This window comes from Mustela putorius, unplaced genomic scaffold, assembly GCF_011764305.1.
Source record: "Mustela putorius furo isolate JIRA1106 unplaced genomic scaffold, ASM1176430v1.1 tig00000228_pilon_pilon_pilon, whole genome shotgun sequence".
NCBI lineage: Eukaryota > Metazoa > Chordata > Mammalia > Carnivora > Mustelidae > Mustela > Mustela putorius.
The window spans coordinates 39,750,133-39,769,450 of NW_025421322.1; the positions used below are offsets into that span (position 1 = coordinate 39,750,133).

The following is a 19,318-nucleotide window of genomic DNA, read 5'->3' on the forward strand; positions in this document are numbered from 1 at the left end:
GCTGGCGGGGCGCGGGGTGGCAGGACAGAAAGGACCCCCCAGGCCAGCTGGGGAGAGCACCCCTGGGGACAGCAGCACGAATGACCTTCCCAGCAGGCCGCCAACAGATCCCGGGAGCCCGGGGAACATGGCTTCTGCCCTCGACTCACTCCCCTCGCTGCACACCACGGAGCACGGAGCCCCCCCACTTCTCCCTGCTGCAACCTCCCACGCCGTGGCCCAGAGTCTGCCCTCCTGGCGTCTCCACCTCCAGCTGGGGCCACGCTGCTCAGGGGCTTGCGGGACCCTCTCCTTCCTGACCTGCCCTGTCTGCGACCGGAGCTCAGGCCCTGGAACCCCCTGCGGCACCCCGTGCTCACCTCCTGGGTGCTCTCCTTTAGCCCCGTGGCCTGAAGTCAGCTGTGTGCCACTGTCCCCACACACATTCGCAGCTGGGCCTGAACAGGGGCCCGGCCCTGCCAGCAGCCCACTAGGCACCTCCACCTGGATGTCCGGGGCCTCTCCAACTCCACATGCCCAGGCCGCCTGCCCCTCTGTGGTTCAGTCCCTCTAGTCCCTCCAGCTAAAGCCCCAGGGGCGCCCCTCCCACAGCCTCTCTCCTTTCATCCTTGAGAGCAACGCGAGTCTCAGGCGCTGACCCAGACTCGGGCCACCTTTCCCCCACTGCTCCCATGTGCCCCCAACCAAGCCCCCGCCGGCTGCCCCATGCCCAGTGTGGCATCACACCGCATAGTACCCCGCAGCTGGGAGGTCCCGTTCTAGGACCTCTAGGCTGCGTGGGTCCCATGGAAGCACAGCCCCCACCTGTCACCTCATCTCCCTGTCCTTACCATGCTGGACAGACCCCTGCCTCACTGCCCGCATCCCTGCCCCACCACCTCTGCAGCCACCCAGACGGACAGCGGGTACAGGCAGCCACAGCCGGGGCTGGTGACCAGCAGCAGCCACCCGCACAGAGGACACTGGACGGACGGGGGGCAGCAGGCCAAGTGCCTCCCGTTTGCGCAGGCCACCTCCCTGGGGTCAGGCTCACCCCCACCCCACACTCATCCCTCTCCACTTCTGCTCTGATGCCACCCCAACTCCCAGCAGGGAACGCATCACAGAGGGCTCGCACTGCCACCCGCTGCGCCCACGGCTTAGCACAGCCTGTAGACAGAACAAGGAGCAGCGTGCGGACGCAGCCCCTTTCACGGGCCGGGAGAGCCACCATCTCACGTCTTGCTGGGGCCCCTGCTGCTGTGTCTACGAGGGACATGCAGCGCTTTTCCTTCTGGAGTCCTTGCTTCGCGGTGGTGTGGACACAGTGGCAGGAAGGCGAGCGGCCTGTCCGCATCTGGGGGCACACAGTGTTGCTCTGCACTCTGCTCTGGGTGTCGGTGGGAATGTTCTCAAGGTCACACCTATGTCCTCCAAGAGATGTGGAGCTATTTAGGCTTTCCCTTTCTTCCGGAGTCAGTTCTGAAAATTCACGTCTTTTGAGAAATTTTTCTGGCTCATCTTGGTTATAAAGTCTCAATTTATTGTCTTAAGAGCCACAATATTTCCTAATTAGCATTTTCCTATTGGATCTGGAGGCCTGGTTTCTCTCTCTTTTTCCTCTTTTGTTTCTATTACTAGTTCATGTTTTATTAATGAATGAATTTCCTCTTCTCTGTACACTCGCTCTCTCCTTCCTTCATGGCTGGCTTCTTAGGCGCCCTGTAAGGTGCTGTGAGGTGGCCCTGCTTCCTTTTCCAGGGCCACTCTCACTGGACCTGCGGCCCTCCTTCTCGTTCCATTTTCTGCCGGTCCCTCCTATTTATGGTGGCACGGGCACTCTGCGCCAGCTTCCCCATCGTGCTGTGACTGGGTCTCTCCGTGAGGTTCTTGATCGCAAGGAGCAGTGTGGAGATGGCCTTTCTCCAGACGTCTGTGTGACCCTGACCGCCTTGCCCTGACCAATAGGCACCCCTCAGCCCCCCAAAAAAGGGATAATAGATCACAACCAAGAGGATTTCATCCCAGGAGCCCAGGGTGGCCTAACACTCAAAAAACAATGAATGAAATTCCTGTATTAACAGAGTAAATTTTGAAAGGAGAAAACAATCTCCGTAAACTTCACAGAAAAAGCATTTAATAAAATTTTACGGGTATTGATCACAAAAACTCCCGGAAAATCAGAACAAAGAAGGGAACATGTTCAGCTGGACAGAGACTCTAACGGACCCAGGACTCAAGCCAGAGTCACCGGTGTCTCTGCGTCATCGCAGCCAACACCAGAGTGAAATGTGAGCGAAGGCACTTTGTGTAACTGAACAAACGCACAGGGTGGGTAATGATGAACTGAGTACAACACACACAAGACCCACACACCAACCGCACAGGGAGCTGTGGGGAGAAACGGAAGAACATATAAACCAGAGAAATCCTGACCATATTCACAGGTTGGAAAACTCAAGATTGTCAAGAGGTCAGTTCTCCTTAAGTTGGTCTACAGAGTCACTGCAACCTCAATTCAAGTTAAACTGGATGTGAAAACTGCAGAAATCAACAAGCTATTCTAAAATTGATACTGAGATGTACAGCAGCAGAAGTCTGCAAAAGAGCTTCACAGAAAGATGGAAAAGCCGGAGGCGTCCACAGTGGAGGTCAGGACTTACTGCAGAACATCAGTGATCAAGAAAATCGGAGCGGGGCGGGGGCCTTCAGGAAGACAGGCACACGGGCTGTGAAACAGAGTAACCCAGAAGGCAGCCACACATACATGATCAGGGAATTTCGGGAGAAGATGCCAAGGTACTCACAACAGGGAAAGGACAGTCCTTCCGACAGTATTGGAATAAGTGGAAAATCATGCCAAAATAAAAAAAATTAGCCTGGACTCCTGCGCCACGCTGCATTTCCAGGGGCTCAGGCGGGACACACGGCAGGCAGCCAGCAAGACCCAGGCGGCCCCCAGCCCCCAGTGCTCAGGCAAGCCTGCGGAAGGGGAGCCGCTCGGACAGGCAGGGTCGGGAGGCCAAGTGAGGGGCAGCGTCACACACGTGTGACCGGGGCGGGCAGTCCGTGGTCACAGGAGGGCTGGAGGCTCAGGCCCAAGAGCGGGGAGGAGACACATGTGGGCAGGAAGGCCCAAGGTAAGGTAAGGTGAGGGGTGCCCACGGCCAGCAGCCGTGTCTCTGTGGGGGACAACGGGCCACGGGAACCCCACGGATGCGAGCTCCCCCAACGTGGGAAGGAAGCTAGAGAAGGAAGGAGGCCAGAACAAGGAGGAGTCAGAGGGGCAGAGTGACTCGTGAGCCACACCAGGGAAGACAAAGGCCCCAGAGAGCCCGGTCTGCACAGGCCAAAAGCTTCTAGAAGTAGGGAGTATCTCAACAATAAAAGACAAAATAAAAAGACAAAAAGCCCAATTCGAAAATGGGCAAAGGATCCAAACAGACACACCTCTGAAGAGACAGAAACGGTCAACATGACCGTGAAAAGACACTCACTCAACGTCGTTACTGGGAAACACAAGTCAGCTTCCCAGCGAGACGGCGTCTCGTCCCCACCAGACCTACGGTCACAGCCGGGTAACAAGTGTCGTGGGGCCTGCAGCACTCGAAACCTCACGCACTGCTTGGGGGAAGGCGGGGCGGTGCAGTCACCGTGGAAGACGGCCTGGCGGAGTCCCAGCGTCAGACGCCACTCAGGCCACAACCCCACATGCAGGCATCCGTGCGAGAACACCGTCCACGCGCGAGCTCCCAGCAGCCTTCCTCAGGACGACCGAGAAGGGACAATGCCAAGACCATCTGTGACGAACAGCGCATCTTTGCCCGCTCGGGCTGCCGTAACAAACACCACGAGCTGGACGCCTTGGGAGACAGCAGACGTGTCTGCTTCTAGGCGGGAGTCTGGGCGTCCGGGATCGGGGCGCTGGCGGCTTCCACGTGTGACGAGGGCCACCTTCCAGTCCACAGGCGGCATCTCCCCACGACTGCCTCGCAAGAAGGGGTCACGGAGCTCTCCGGGTCCTTCCACAAGAGCGCTCGTCCCATTGCGAGGGCTGCACCCGCAGGACCCGCCGCCCTCCTGAGGCTCCGGGCCCCGCCCCCAGGGGTTAGGTCTCCGCCTACGGATTTGGAGGAACATCCACACGGGGAGACTACTCTGCCACACACAGGAGTGAAGGGCAGGTCCAGGCCACAACGGGGAGCACCACGATGGGCCTGGTGTCCTGCAGAGTCACTGGTCCCTCCCTTCAGCCAGCACGCTGTGACAGAGCAGAAATGGGTCCCCTTCCACGGCCCCTTGGTCCTTCTCAGGTTCCTTCAAAGATCCCTGCCCTGAGCCCGCTCGGCAGGAGGCAATCCCAGAGCCTTAGAAGGCCCCGCTGGAAGAGGACCGGGCCAGAGGGGGCTCTGCCACCCCAGAGCCGCGTCCAGGGTAGGTCCCAGGAAACCAGGAGACAACTGCCCGGTGCCCGCCTGAGCTCACCGGCCCCTGAGCCCCCGGGGGCAAGCACCCGGGCCAACCCTTTCCTAGTCCCACAGGCACGGGCGAGGCTATCCCCCAGCCCGGCAGGGTGGTCCCTGGTCCCAGGGTGCTCAGGAGTCTCCGCTGCCTGCAGTCGGGGGGGTCCTGGTCAGGCAGGGGCTCAGCCCCCAGCCCACCAGGCCGAGGGGCAGCCGTCCAGGCCCTACACAGCCATCCCTCCCGCCTCTCCTGCACTCCCTCCGCCCACGGCGACGGCCCACTCCTCCAACTTGTCTTCATGGCCGTCCACCAGGCCACTGCGTTCTAGAACCCTCCACTGGCTTCCTACTACTTTGGAAATAAAGCCTGAGCCATGTTCCAGGCCCAGAAGGCCCAGAGGGCCGGGCCTGTGCCCACCTTGCTGACACGCCTCCCCTCAGGGCTGCAGGCCCCTCCTGTGGGGGCTCCGCCAACACACCCACTGCCTCGTGGAAGCTTAGAGCAGTCTTAAGCGTGGCCACGGTTTCTGACCGCTCCCCCCAGGGGTGGCGTTGAGTCCCTTCTCCTTGAACCTGGACAGGTTCGCTCCTCCCTCCTCCGCTAGCGCTTGCACCAGAGCCCTGAGCTGACCAAGGTCAGCACCACGAGGCTGCCGTGCCCCAGGGAGCCCCGGCCACAGGAGAGCCCGCGTGTGGACGCCGCAAGGGACCTCCCAGCTGAACTCCGCACATCTGCTGACCGGGAGTGGAGAAGAAGGCTCCAGGTTCTCCAGCCGCAGCGGCAGAGGACTCCCACGCACTGAGTGCTCCCAGCTGAGCCACAGGCATCTGGAGCCAACACAAACCTCCAGCGCTGGCCTAATGGCCCACCAGCTCTGTGCTTCAAGCCCACAGGCCTCCAGGCCTGCAGGCTGGCCCCAGGGCTGCTGTCAGCTAGCCCCTGGGGACGGAGCTGAGCATCACGTCCAAGTCCTGGCGGCCCGCCCAGGTCACAATGTCAGGTACACAGCTCCTGCACCTCCCGGGGAGCAGTCCTCCACGGCCCCCGGGAAGGCCTCCTTCCCCGCCTGACTTCTGACATGCTTGAGGAGGTCCCAGCTCAGAGAAGTGGTCAGCCCAGGTGATGGGGCCAACGCCACTGCCGACAACCCATAACAGCAGAGGACAGAGCGCTGGACGTGCGCCCGCCCCCGAGCCCCAGCTCTTGGAGCAAGCCTTGCCCCGTCTCCGCAGATGCGTGCACTCATGACTGTGACCATGACCAGGCTGGAAGGAGCAGCTCACGGGGCTCAGGGCCCTGGCTAGGCTGAGCTCTGCGAAGAGGAAGACGGGGCCAGCCCAGGGCCCCTGCATCAGCCCTGGGCCACCCCCACTAAGACCTGCCAGGAGCCCTGGACCCGTACGACCCTAGATTAGCGGGACCCAGGCCTCCCTGATCCGCTTGGAGCTGGTCCAGACACAGAAATCCTGCCAAGGCGGGGGAACTGCTACCCACCTGGAGCCAGGGGCTCCCCAGGGCCCCATCCCCCTGCCGCGGCCTCTGCCCTGTCACCCCACCGGCAGTGGGCAGATCCCAAGCAGACACCTCTTGCACACGCACCCACGTGGGCGCCCTCGACCACCACAGGGTCACGCGAGAGCACACGCACACACCCAGACCTGAGACAACCGGTTAGGAGACTGTCCCCTCTGTCACACACGAGTAGTGGGACACCAGGCGGTCACCTCCCTCCCCCAGGCACACCTGCCCCATCCAGTCCAGTCCCCGGCACAGGCCCCACAACACACACCCGGTGCATCAGTGAGTGTCCCACAGAGGCATCCGGTCAGAGCCCTGGATCAGTCAGCCCCCCAGCCCCGGCCAGGCCCACCGCCAGCAACATGGGGTGGGGTCTCGGAGCTCTGGGGTCCCCAGCGGTCACCATACCCCCCAGGAAGCACTGCGACCCTCTGAGGCCATTTGCCATCCCCCTCCGGCTCCCTGCACCACACCCCTGCTCTGGGCCGTCCTCCCTCTGCAGCGAGGTCAGTCAGACGGGATCTCTGCAGGCTGAGCCCGGCACCACGCACGGACGCCATCACTGTCTCCTTCCCAAGGAACACCCAGCAGGGTCTGGGTCCACACGTCAAAGACCAAGACACCCAGGTCACCCTGAACGTCACACGGTCAGAGGGTGACAGGCTGGCCCCCGGGACCCCGCTGCTACAGCCTGTCAGCACGGGGCTCACCGGCTGAGCCGGCCCGGGGAACCAGGCTACAGACATGCAGGGTGCCAGGGAGTGCAGTGGGGGAGGGGGCACTGGGGTGGAAACCGGGAAAGGCGGGCTTGGAGGAGAAGAGGCAGGCCATGCTGGACCCAGGGGCCCTGGAGCTGGGGGCTCACCCCATCCAGTCACACACCTGCTGGGAGGAGCTGGGGCCACCGGGGTCCCAGCGCTGGGGAGCCCTCCGCGTCAGCCCAGAAAGAGCCTCCCTGCCTGTTGTGAATACAAGCTAACCCCAGCACCCTGATGCTGTGCCCAGGGACCTACAGACTGGAACCAGGGCTGTCCCACAGCGTGCCCACGAGGCTGCAGGGACAGGCCCCTTTCCATAGCCACAAGGCTCTTGGAACGCCCACGCATCCCTCCACAGCAGCCTGGGTGACGCCCCCACAAGAAAGACTGGCCACTGAGCTTGCCAGTGAGCTGGCCACTGAGCTTCACACCACAGGGGAGAGAGATGTCCATCCCGGCCACCTCAGCCGGCTGGGGAGCCTACAGCAGTGTGCCCAAGGCGGGGTCCACTCTTAGTCCTGACACAAGTGGCAAAGCCACACATCTCATGCAAGGTGAGAAAGTCCTGGTCAACTCTGTATGGCTCTCTGGTCACTAGACGTACTCTTCTCGAAGGAACACCCCCTCCCGAGATCAGAGCCCGCCGTGTCACACTGAAGCCTTCTCTCCTCTACCCTCTAGAAAACACGGGCAGTGACGGATGGTGGTGACGTTTTTTTTAGTCCTACATCACAAAATAAAAACCCACTGACTGTCAACGTGGAGAACGCACAGAGCTGGAACTTACACCGGCCTCAGTCACTTCCAGATGCTGCCAGTCCACCAGCAGGACCAGTTCCGCCACGAAAGGGGGCCCACAGCCGGTGTGGAGCTACCCCGCAGGCAGAGGGGCTCCAGGGGGGTGTGGGGTTCTGGCTGGGGGGAGACAGGAAGGTGCTAAAGCCAGAGTTCCTGGGTCTAAAAGCTGAGGTCAACGGGGCAGGACAGGGGATGGTGCCAGCCACATATCACACGGGCAGGGGCAGGAGCAGGAGCCGGCTGTCCTCTCCAACCCATACCGGTGACATCGGCCTTCGGCCAGCTGGGCAAGGCAGCCCAGGAAACACGCTCAAGGGCCCGGGCCCTGAAAATGCCCGCCGCTCAACCCCAGGGACACGGCTCCAGGGACCGACCCTGGAAACGGGCGCGAACAGGATCCACCACAGCATGGCTCCTGGGAACTCCGGTCACAGGACCGAGAAAGAGGAAGGGCTGGACGAGCCGGCCCGAGTGTCCGCTCGCTAATGACCCAGATCCAACCGCGCCCGCCACGCTGAAGAGCTGCGCCCCGTGTGTGATAAGAGCACACGCTCCAGGTTCCTAACAGTGAAAACCGGGATCCGGAACATTATTCACTGAAATCCAATTCTGCAAAATGCGTAAGGACTCGAGAAGAGGCTGGCAGGAAATACCGAAATGTTAACTCAGACATCCTGCGTGGCCACGTTTCCCGTAACGAACATATGCTACTTTCACAATCAGAAAACAATACGTTATTTTTAAGAAAAGAAACAAAACGAATAATTAAAGACAAAATTGTACGTAAAATCTGCAAAGGGCCCCTGGTTGCTTTAAGCTCGGGACCCCCACACTGGGCAGAAGTGGTCCCAGCTAGTCTGTGTGGACGGACAGGAGGAAAGTCGGAGGGACGGGGAGCTGGGTGAGACGGACGGGTGAACCAGCCCCTGGGTGCGTGGGTGGGTGGGCGGCTGCGCCGGTGGGGGCGTGGCTGGACGGTGGGTGGGCACGCCCGTGGGTGGGCACACGGATGGACAGCGGGGTGGGCACAGGGAAGGGAATGAATGCACGGACGGGCGGCCGGATGGGCGGACACACAGACGGACTGGGTGACGGACAGAGAGACGGAGATGGGCTGTGGCCTCTCCAACAGACACCAATGCCAAGAGGAGACACGTGGTCTCGGCCACAGCCCACACCCCTCGGAGCCCATGAGGTCCACCGGCCCACACTAGCATCCTTCCCAGGGGGGAGGCTCGAGCTCAGCCAACGCAGGGTCCCCTGGCCCGGAGGTGGCGCAGGGAAGGAGCGCATAAATGCTAGTCCCCAGCCCCCGCTCAGGACCCCCCACCGGGCCGTGCTGGGATCACGTGGCATTCTCATCACGTGTCACCAGGCCCTGGGTGACGGAGCCTAAACAGAGCGACCCCCTGCCCCGTGCCAGCCAGCCCAGCCCCCTGGCAGAGATCTCCCTTCTCTCTCCCCAGAGACGCAGCCCCTGAGAAGCCTTCCTGCGGGGAGCGCAGCCTCGCCCTGGGCTGGCTCTGTACCCGATCCAACCCGGGCTGGGCCGCTGGGCAAGCAGACAGGAAAGCCCAACAAGACGCCCACAGGGAGAACCACAGCCACAAAAACACAGGCCCAGCTGGGTGTCCACAGCGGCAAGCTGCCTGTGCTCTGGCAGCCCCGTGGCAGCCAGCATGCCCACACATGTGCTCACAAGGGTGCAGGGCCTGCCCGTGAGCTCTGCTGTGTGACACACACGTCTGTGCACACAGGTGGAAGCTGCTTCACCACTGAGTACACGCCAGCATGCACGGGTGTGTCTGCACAGGTGTGGCAGGCACAGCCGGGCTTCCACACGCGTGGATGGAGGGGACGCTGCTGTGAGCTCGGCCTCCAGCTCCAAGCACAGGCTCGGCTGGCCCTTAGGCGTGTGGGGTGGACGTGGGGCCCCAGCAGGTGTGGGGCTGGTCTGCAGACAGGCAGGCCTACGAGTGGGTGTAGGGCACACCTGTGCACGCTGATGCCCACGGTCACACTCACAGGCTCTCCCTCAGCTCCTGCGTGTCATCCGGCGTCCCCAGGGACCGGAGACTCTGCTCCAAGGAGGTCACTGCCCGGAGAAAGGAACTTGCGTCAGGAGCAGAAGGACCCCCGCCCGGGTGATCCCCAGACTCCGGCCGCATCCCCCACGGGTGATCCCCAGACTCCGGCCGCATCCCCCACGGGTGATCCCCAGACTCCGGCCGCATCCCCCACGGGTGATCCCCAGACTCCGGCCGCATCCCCCACGGGTGATCCCCAGACTCTGGCCGCATCCCCCACGGGTGATCCCCAGACTCCGGCCGCATCCCCCACGCCCAGGAGAGGCAGGACAGGGAGCCCCAGGACATGGGGGCCAAGGCCACAGAGACCACACAGTGACCGTGGGCACAGAACCAGGACAGCCAGTGCTACAGCCCAGCCCCAGCCCCACACTTGGCCAGTCCTACCCCCGTGAGGTCCCCCAGGCACAGTCCTCCCCCGCCCTTCAGGTACAGCCCATGGTCTCCAAGCTCTAGGAAACTGCCCCTGAGGGCCTCACCCCAGGTCTGGAGAGGGGTCTTCTCTCCCCTCCCGGTCCGCACTCCCCTGCTGACCTGCCAGAGCTCAGGGTTCAGGGACAAACACCAGCCCTTGCCCACAGGGGCAGCGAGCCACCCCATCTCCCAGGTCTACAGGAACTAAGGATGGGGCGAGCCAGGACTCTGACTCCTGGTCCCAGGGAGCTGTGAGGCGGCCCGTGCTACCAGGCAGAAGGAGGCTCTGAGGCACCCCCTCCAGGGGGACAGGACGGGTCCACACTGCAGGGAGCAGTGGACACACGGGCTGCACCCACCCTGCCTGAGACTGCAGGACTCTCCTAGGACCAACAACAGGGCCTGGGCTGCAGGGCCGAGTCAAGGGACAGCTGGGTCAGCTGAGGGGGAGACGGGCCCGGCACAGACTCACCGTGGGAGTTGATTCGGAAGACGCTGGCCGACGTCTGCTGGAACAGCTCCTGGAGGTCACCTGGGTCCACCTGGGCAGCTAGGAGAGAGCAGAGGGGAGCACGCGCGTTCACGGGGCTGCCTGCTCGGGACGGTCTCACCCTCCCAGCCTGGGGTCACCTAGAGCCTGGGGATGGAATGCCACGCCCATCCTGGGGCACACAAGCCCCAGCAAAGGGAGGAAAGCAGGGGGCAGCCCCTCAGAGAGGCCCCAGCGACCCCGCGCCCCCGTGCTGGTGCACTGGAGAGAAACAAGAACCCAGGCCCTCGGGAGTTCCTGCACACGCGCGTCAGGTCACTGCACACGTAGGAGACCCAGGACGGAAACAACCCAACGCCCGGCAACGGAGGCTGAAGCAGGGGCCGTGCCGACGACACACCACACAGCTGAACCTCTCACACGCACCGGAACCAAGTGTCCAGATCCACGGCAGCCGGGGGCTGGGCGGGACGGGATGGGGCTAATGGCTATGCGGTTTCTTCGTGGATAAAAGAAGGTTCTGGATGATTCGTGGTGACGGCTGCACACGGCGTTGGAGATACTAAAAACCACTGAAGCGCACGTTTAAAGACGGTGAATTTCATCTAGTTTAAGTTTTAACTCAATTTTAAAAACTCTATCGAACGTAATGTGGACACCACCAAGTCCTGGGGGCACAGGCCACACACTGTGGCACGAAGGCAAGGTCTGCCTCCCTTAAAGGACAAGGCCCCGCCTGCCCCGTGGTCCAGCCATGGCCCCCCGAGATTCACACAAAGAAACACTAACAGGCCCGTAAGACGCTCACGGTGGCTTCATTCTCAGAACCTGGAAAGGATGCCACTGGCCACCAACAGAACAGGCAGGGCTCTTTGCATGACGGAGCCACAGAGAGGAAGGACTCACACGGGTGTCTATGCTGCCCACCCCCAGCCACAGGGAAGCTGGGACCTCAGCCTGGATGGGGCAGACTGGGGCAGGTCTCCCGGCAATCGACAGGGACTTATCCGTGATGACAAGGGTCGGCGGGGAGAGGGGGCGGTGGCCTGGCTGGGAATGGGGCGCCGTGGCCTCTGGACCCCCACCCCAGATTGAGCAGCCTCAAGGCCCTCGCCTGTGCAGCGGCGAGGCTGGTGGGAGTTTTTCTACGGGACAGACACATGCAGGGACTCAGGCTACACTGGTTCCCTCGCCACAGTACGAAATGAGAGGAGAAGGCGTGTGGCTCTGAAAGCCTTTCCTGTCCTCCAAGTCTGCGTGGAGATTCCAGAAGCCATTACACCGGGGCAGAGGCGGCCCATCCCCCTTCTCGAAGCTGTCTTCCTCTGGACACCACCTAAAGCCCAACCATGGGCTCGCCAGCGACCACCCAGCCCAGTCTACTCCTGACGCCATGGGCTCCGCATCTCTCCAGATGACAGATGACACTGGCTTACAGGCTTTGAGACATTCTGTCTCGGACCTGGGGCCAAAGCCGCTGAGCTCAGAGAGGAGAAGGAAGTAGCCCAGGAACGGGCAGAGGCGGGCGGGGAGAGCACACCCCACGGCGGTGGCCGACGGGTCTCCGCAGGGGACCCAGATGCAGCCGCCAGCACGGCCCCTTCCTGGCCGGGGCGCAGGGGGCTGAGGCCTGCGAGCCGCCCGGGAGGCCGCCCGCGCAGCGGCCGTGGGCGCGCTAGCAGTCTCCGACACCACGCCCCCAGCCCCAGGGGGGTTTGTGCGCACTGAACATGCCATGCACACGCCCGGAAAGCGTGGTGGGAAGGGGAGGGGGGCCGTCAGCGGGCTGCCTTGGGAACTACTGCTGACCCACGGGGCGCGGGGAAGTGCAAACGTCCCACCCCAGCACCCAGACAGCCTTCCGCCCCCACGGAGGTCTGGGGGAGGCCTGGGGGCTTCTATCCCACCAGAGCACGCCCCGGAATGCCGGCTGAGGCCCGTTCCCTAGGAGCCAGGCTCCCCTCGGTCCTCGCACCCGGCCACGCAGCTCGGACACTTCCCGGCAGCCAAGAGGGCCCGTGGGACAGTCCTCAGCCTGGAGCGGGAGCGTCCAAGAGCAGTTTCCCCTTGTGCTCTTACAAGGAAGCTGCTGGCCGGGAAGGCCCCTCGCCCCTCTTCCCTGCTGGGATCTCATGCAGCATGACCTCTGACCTTGGCTAGAGCATGACCTCTTGACCCCTGGTGGTGGTGCGGGGAGACTGAGGCTTAACCTCTTTCCTCTGACACGGACACGGCAGCACAGGGGACAGAGGCCTACGGCCCCAAACACACTGCTGGGGCCGCTGGGGCGGGGGGGGATAGGCTCACAGGGACTGTGCACCAGCCCCCACAGCCAGGGGCCCGCCCGTCAGACAGGGCAGGCAGCGAGACGGTGACCGCGCGACAGCAGCAGGGCCGCCGCATGCAGCCAGGGGACTGACGCAGGCCTAGGGTCCAGGCCAGGTGAGGGCAGGATGACAGGGTCCGGGCCTCAGGGAAGAGGCGGCAGGGCTGCGGGAGGCTGAGCTTGAGGAGCGGAGGGACAGGGAGGACATCATGCCCCGTGGGCCCAGATGTCCCGTAGGCGTGGCTGGGGTGGGAAGGGGCCGGCCCCCGGCACGGGGAACACAGAGAAGAACCAGGCAAGGGAGGGCGCAAAGAGGTCGCTGCGCTCGGCGCAGGTCAGCAACGCGGGGCGGCTCTCGGCTCAGAGGTACGTGCCCGCCGACGAGATCCAGAAATTAAGACCCCAAAATATCAGCCGGCTTCTCCCAGAATCACAACGCAGCACAGCTTCTGTCATAAGGGAACGGGGCCCGGGATCACCGCGCCCCGAAAACAGCTAAAACTGCATGAAAGACGGGAAGCGACGTTCTGATCCTGGACAAGCTCCAGCACCGCCCCAGGAGAGCAGCGCCCGCCCATTCCCTGAGCCAGGCCAGACCACGGGCCTGAGGAGACAGAGGGGAGACTGAGGCAGACCCGGTCCCCTGGCTTCCGGCCAAAGCCATGTCCTGTGCCTCCACAGGGAAGGACACCCCTCGGGCGCAGGGCACAGGGGTTACGAAGGAGCTGCAGGCCGTCTCCTTCCCCAGCGCGGTCGGTGTGTGTCAGGGAAGTCTCCCAGGAGAAGGACAGCAGTTCTGGGCCCCGCGGCATCCGGCAGTGACCGCCCAGGCCGCACCTCCGGAGCAGCGGGTAAAGTCAGTCACAGCGTGATGGCGACTTCAGAAATGCCCAGAGACAGCAGAGTGACCCACAAGTCCCCTGCCCCAGAACCGAAATCTAATCCTCCTCAAGTGAGACAACCAAACCCAGCACAAAAGCACTCAAAACTCACAATTAGAACTTCCAGGACACATGAAGCAGCAGGAGCACATACGGGGCCCTTAACCGTAAGAAAAATCGGCCAACAGAGAATCAGACGCAGAAATGACAGAGACAACACCAGTAGTGGAGAAAATCGCTCCTCCCGGCTGCAACAGTGCTGAAGGACACGGGCGCATCCACCCGGCAAGGAGGGACCGGAGACGCGGAAAAGCCGCAGGGGCACTTCTGAAGACCCCACGGAGGACATTGCCGTGCGCCTCCCCTGCATGGGTTCGGCCGCAGACAGCGTGCAGGGCACAGGGGAGTGGGTTCGAGGACAGCACGTCGGCTGAGCCACAGGGGACCTCAGAGCAACACCCAGCACCCCAGCGCCCGCGGAGCCACAGGCAGGCAACAAGCAAACAGGGAGAAGTTCAAGAAATAAGGACCAAAAGTACCGAAATTTAACACAATTAAAAACTGAGAGTTCCATGAAGAATTTAATAAAGCCCCAAGCAGAATAAATATTAAAAGTTCAGAGCCCAAGGCACAGTAGTCAAAACCACAGGAGACATCAAAACCGTGGTGACGAGGACACTTCCGAAGGGGCCGGAGGAGCATGCCCGCCGCCACGATGGGGACACGGGGAGCGCTTCGCCCAAACACGCCACGGGGACAGGGCAAAGTGCCAAAAGAAGGAAAAAAATCTTTGAGCCAGAATTTTATACCCAGCAGAAATATATTCCGAACATAGAAGAAAAAGAAAGACTTCTTTAAGACAAAAAGGCCGAGAGACTCCATCCCGGCCGGACGTGCAGCCCGGGAAGCGTCAAACAAAATCTCTCAGGTCAGAAGAAACAGTAAAAGGAAACAGCGTCTACATGAGAAGCCGGAGTGTGGGAGGCGGGCGTAAGGGCGAAGGAACGACACCTCGTCCCATTTGAGGTGATCTCAGAGAGCAGGGATTACTAAGGTAGAGGCAGGAACAAGACGCCGTTCCGAAGGGCGGCAGGGGTCGGCCGCGTGAGCCTCCCGCGTCACACGCAGTGACCGAGCGGGACCGGGGGGCACACACAGGCAGCAGCTCAGCGGACACCAGACTCCGAAGCGGCCACTGAAACACAGAGCGGGCAGGTACCGCTGATGAGCCACGAGCGGGGGCCAAAACGGAATAAACACGCAGTTCCTCCAAAACGCCACCGAAGCGAGAAAGAAGAAAGGGCAATCGCAGAGCAAACACCAAGACGGCAGCACACTGGCTTGAAGCGCGCGACCGAGCGCAGTCCACGTGCGGCCACGCTGCAGGGCGCAGACCACGGAACCCGTCGTCAGCAAAGCCCCCGTGGACGGCACCAAGGCAGCCGCTCCGGTCGAGGCGGGGGTGGTGAGACAGGGTCAGAGCAAACCCCACGGACGCGGAGCTCAGGAAAAGCACTTCATACGGACATCCAGACGTAAGCCGAAGGCGGGACTGGAGAACGCATTTCGTAAGCCGTGACCCTGAGAAAGCTGGGCCGGCGAGGCCGGCATGGAGAATTCAGAGCCACGCGCGTGAGCAGAGACAACGGAACGTTTTACGGCGACAAGGGGTCAGCTGGTGAAGACGACACACCTGTCCCAGGCGGGCGCGGTCCCCATACTGCAGCGTGAGAATGTCTGAAGCAGAGACGGACAGGACTGAAAGGAGGAACAGACAAATCCACAGTTCCAGGGACAGTCCTCCCCCGCGGGCAGCAAGCGGGGCAGCAGACGGGAAATCCATGAGGACACCAAGACCTGAGCAACACCGTCGATCGACTGGACCCGAGTGACGTTTATAGGACGCCCCACCCAACAGAAGCCGGGTACACTCTCGTCAAACGCGCGGTACACACACCAGGATACGCTGTATTTCAGAAAATACGGCGGCTGACATCACACGACACAGTCTCCAAGCACCACGGAATTAAACTAGAAGTCAGACAGACAGACATCTGGGAACAGAAAGACTTATCTGAAAATTTAACATGCTTTTGAACAACCACTCATTAAAGAAAAAATTACAAAGGAATCAGAAAATATTTCAAATGAATGAACGAAAACATAGTATGTGCAAAACTGTTTAAGTGAAGCAACGCACAGAGGAAAACTTACAGCAAAAAACACTCACGTTCGGGAAAAAAAGGCTCCAGTCAACGATGCAGCAGGAGCTCGTTAGCCCCAGAGCGAGGAAAAGGAAGGAAATAACAAAGATGAGCAAAAATCAATTAACTCAACGTTGGATAAACAGAGAAGATTGACGAAATCGAAATCTGGTCCTTTGAAACAATCCATAAAATTGATAGACGTGCAGTCGGACCAGTCCAGTACGAAACAGAGAAAACACAATTAGAAATGTCAGCAGTGGGAGAGGCAGCCTCCGTGCCGGCCGGACAGCACGCCAGCACCGCGCGGGGAGTCCCGCGGACGAGAGCCCGCAGCGAGCGCCACAGCCTGGACGCAGTGGGCAGGTTCCATGAAAGCACCCATGACCAAAGGTCTTATGAGACGCAGCAGAAGGCCGGGCAGCACCGAACACGTAGCACCGAACGCGTAACACGCAGCACGTAACACGCGATACGGGACACTAACGCACGACGCTGTGTGTGACACACGACACGTGACACGGTGACACTGTAGCAATCACGTGACGCTGTGACGCTGAAGAAACTGGAGTTTCCGATCTTGCCACAATGAAAATCCCAGCTCAGAGGCCTCCCCGGCGAGATCTGCCGAAGAGCTCAGGGAAGAATAGCATCAATTCTACACAAATTCTCTCAGAAAACAGAGGCGGAGAAATCCATTCCCCGCCTGCCTCAAGACCTGCTCTGCAGTTACCGATAGGCACGGGGCCTGGCATTGCGAGAAGCAGGGACCCAGATCGCCAGGAACAGGACGACCTCCGGGTGGCGTTGTGACGTGTCAAGGTGACTCAGTCTCTTCAAGCAACGGCCGCCGACAGCTGGATGTCCACCGATCCCCAGTCCCAAAGCAACAAAACTCACAATCAACTCTGCACGCATCAGTCAGACACAAAAGCTAAAACTTCAAAACACAGGGCCCCCGGGTGGCTCAGTCGGTCAAGCGTCTGTCTGCCTTTAGCTCGGCTCGTGACCTCGGGGTCCCGGGAGCGAGCCCCGCGTCGGGCTCCCAGCTCAGCCGGAGTCTGCTTCTTCCTCAGCCCCTCCCCCCACCCGTGCTCTTCCCCACCCTCAAAAGAATAAATAAAGTCTTCAAAAAAAAAAAAAAAACCTTCAAAAAACAATACTCCTGGGACTTTGGAGCAGGTGAGAACTTTGTAGGTGCGGTACAAAGAGCAGAAAGCCCAGAAGAAAACACTGATAACATCAAAACCTAAAAAGCTTCAAAAAGACCATCAAGGAAAGCAGAGGCAGCACAGAGCCCGCGGACGGTCTTCAACGCAGCTGCTGTCCCACGACCCCGGAACCCAGGAACAAGGACGGGCGGAGCAGGCCCGAGCCCGAGGCGAGCGCCGACCACCGCAGGGGAAATGCACGCACGGCCCACGAGCGCAGGGGCGTCCCCACCAGGGACGGGCGGGCTGCCGCTTCAGGGACACCCCTACCCGCACCGCCGGGCACCGGCCAAAGTCACACCCACGGCAGGAGCTCGTGGGGCTGCCGTGGGGACGGAGCAAGACAGCACTGCAGAGACCAGTCTGGTGGTTTCGGAGACGGGGAAGCGTTGTCTGCCCAGCCCCCCAAAACGGTGACCGCGTCTGCCGCAGCAGAGGAGAGCGATTGTGGACCTTCACTCAGCCACAAGCCACCAAGCACGGAACTGCGCATCAAGGTGACGGGACACGAACTGGGATGCCCAGTCCTGAGCGACGAGAGGACACGCCACAGGACCCCGACCCTGGAGTCCACGTGCCGCGGGTCCAAGAGGCCCACCCCGTGGCGGCACAAAGCACGCCAGCAGCTGCCCTGGGCCGGGGCAGGCAAAGGGAGAGGGCCCCTCGCCAAAGTCCGCCCCTGGGGAACTGGTAGCGGGGGGACCCGGTGGGGGTGCGCTCGGGGCACGCCTCACATGCGGACGCGCCGCAGGCTCACGAGCTCCTCCCCGTGAAGCCGGGTCCCAGGACCCATGCGGCGCGGATAAAGTAAAATAAAAAAAAGAAAATCGGCAGAATTTCTCCGGCTTTTCTCGGGAGTCCTCCTCCCCGCCCTCTGCTTCTACTGTGGGCAGAAATGATGGGACGCGGCTGAACCACCAACTCAGGGTTCCTGCCCCGGTGGCATCTCTGGCAGGTGCGCAGCGCGATCTGCCCGCGGCACGAAGGGGACCTGAGGCCGCCGACGCACACTTGCCAAAGCCTTGCAGCCACCAAGGGGCCCGGCCGCGTGTCAGCTCCAGCTCCAGCCCCTGCCCGTCCTCTCCCGGGCCCCCAGGCAGCTGCCGCAGCAGCCCCACCAGTGATACTGGAGGAGGGGGTAGGAGCACAGAGACCCCCTTGGAACCCAACACTGCCCCCACCTGCCCTGAGGCATGCGCCAAGCGGACAGCAGGCTCTGCTCCTCCGCAGCGGCTCCCGGGTGTGACAAACGGCTGGCGTCAGCTCGGGCTGGGCAGAAGAAGGCCAAGTGCAATACAGAGCCCCGGACGTAGGATGAGCCAGGGAAGCCAGGGGACCTCTCAGCTGCAGGGCGGACAGGCCTGGGCGAAACCCAGCACCGCAGCGCCCCGGCACCCCAGTGCACAGGTGCTGCTGCCTGGGGGAGTGGGGCCAGATCCACGTGTGAGCGGGCTGCAGGGACCCCAGGGAGCAGCAGCACACGCGCCGGGGCCCGTAACAGGGCAGCACCCCACGGCGCTCAACAGCCCCCGAAACTACAGTCAACGGCCGCTCCCCCTGCGAGGACGGGCTGACCCTCCAGGGCCTCATGAGCAGGAAACGTCTGGAAAGCAACTGCAAAGCCGTGCGAGCCAGGAGCTGGGGGCTTGCTCCTGCTTTGTTCTTGACGCCCCAGGTGTATTTTCCAGCCCCGGTTCAAAGTCAAAGACCAGGTGAGGACGGAGAAGCGGTCCTCAGAACCTACCGCCCACCTACGACGGAGCAAGCACGCACAAAGGACAGGCCCGCCTCCCTCCCGGCCCCAACTGCCGGAATCTGGGCTCAGCCTCCACGCTCCCCGCTCCCTGCCCGTGGCTGCAGCTGCCCCCACGCGTCTCTGTGCCCCGTGGGCCCCACAGGGACTGCGCATGTCCATGTGGCAGGCCTGTCTGGGACCCAGCCCGCTGGGCTCTCGGACACTGGGCTGATGCCCATCGGCCCCCCTGACCCACCGTGCCGGACGAGAAGTCACAGCCCACAGAGAAACTCTCCCTGAAAAACAGCCACGGAAGAACCTCACGGGCTCCAGGCGACCTGCCCCCCAGCCACCCGTCCTGACACGGCAGGGCTGGCCCAGCCTGGACAGAGGCCTGTCCTGCAGGTTAAGCCGGCAACAGAGCCCGGCCCTCCAGACCACAGCTCTGCCATC

At 61.9% G+C, this 19,318-nt stretch overlaps 1 protein-coding gene across 1 annotated transcript in view; it reads right to left on the minus strand.

Annotated features, from left to right (window-relative positions):
- Nucleotides 1-19,318, minus strand: part of TSNARE1 (t-SNARE domain containing 1) — a 90,447-nt gene that overhangs the window by 31,166 nt on the left and 39,963 nt on the right. Inside the window, 2 exon segments of the mRNA XM_045078200.1 lie at nt 9,543-9,612; nt 10,491-10,568. Of these exon segments, the coding sequence (XP_044934135.1) occupies nt 9,543-9,612; nt 10,491-10,568 (148 nt within the window).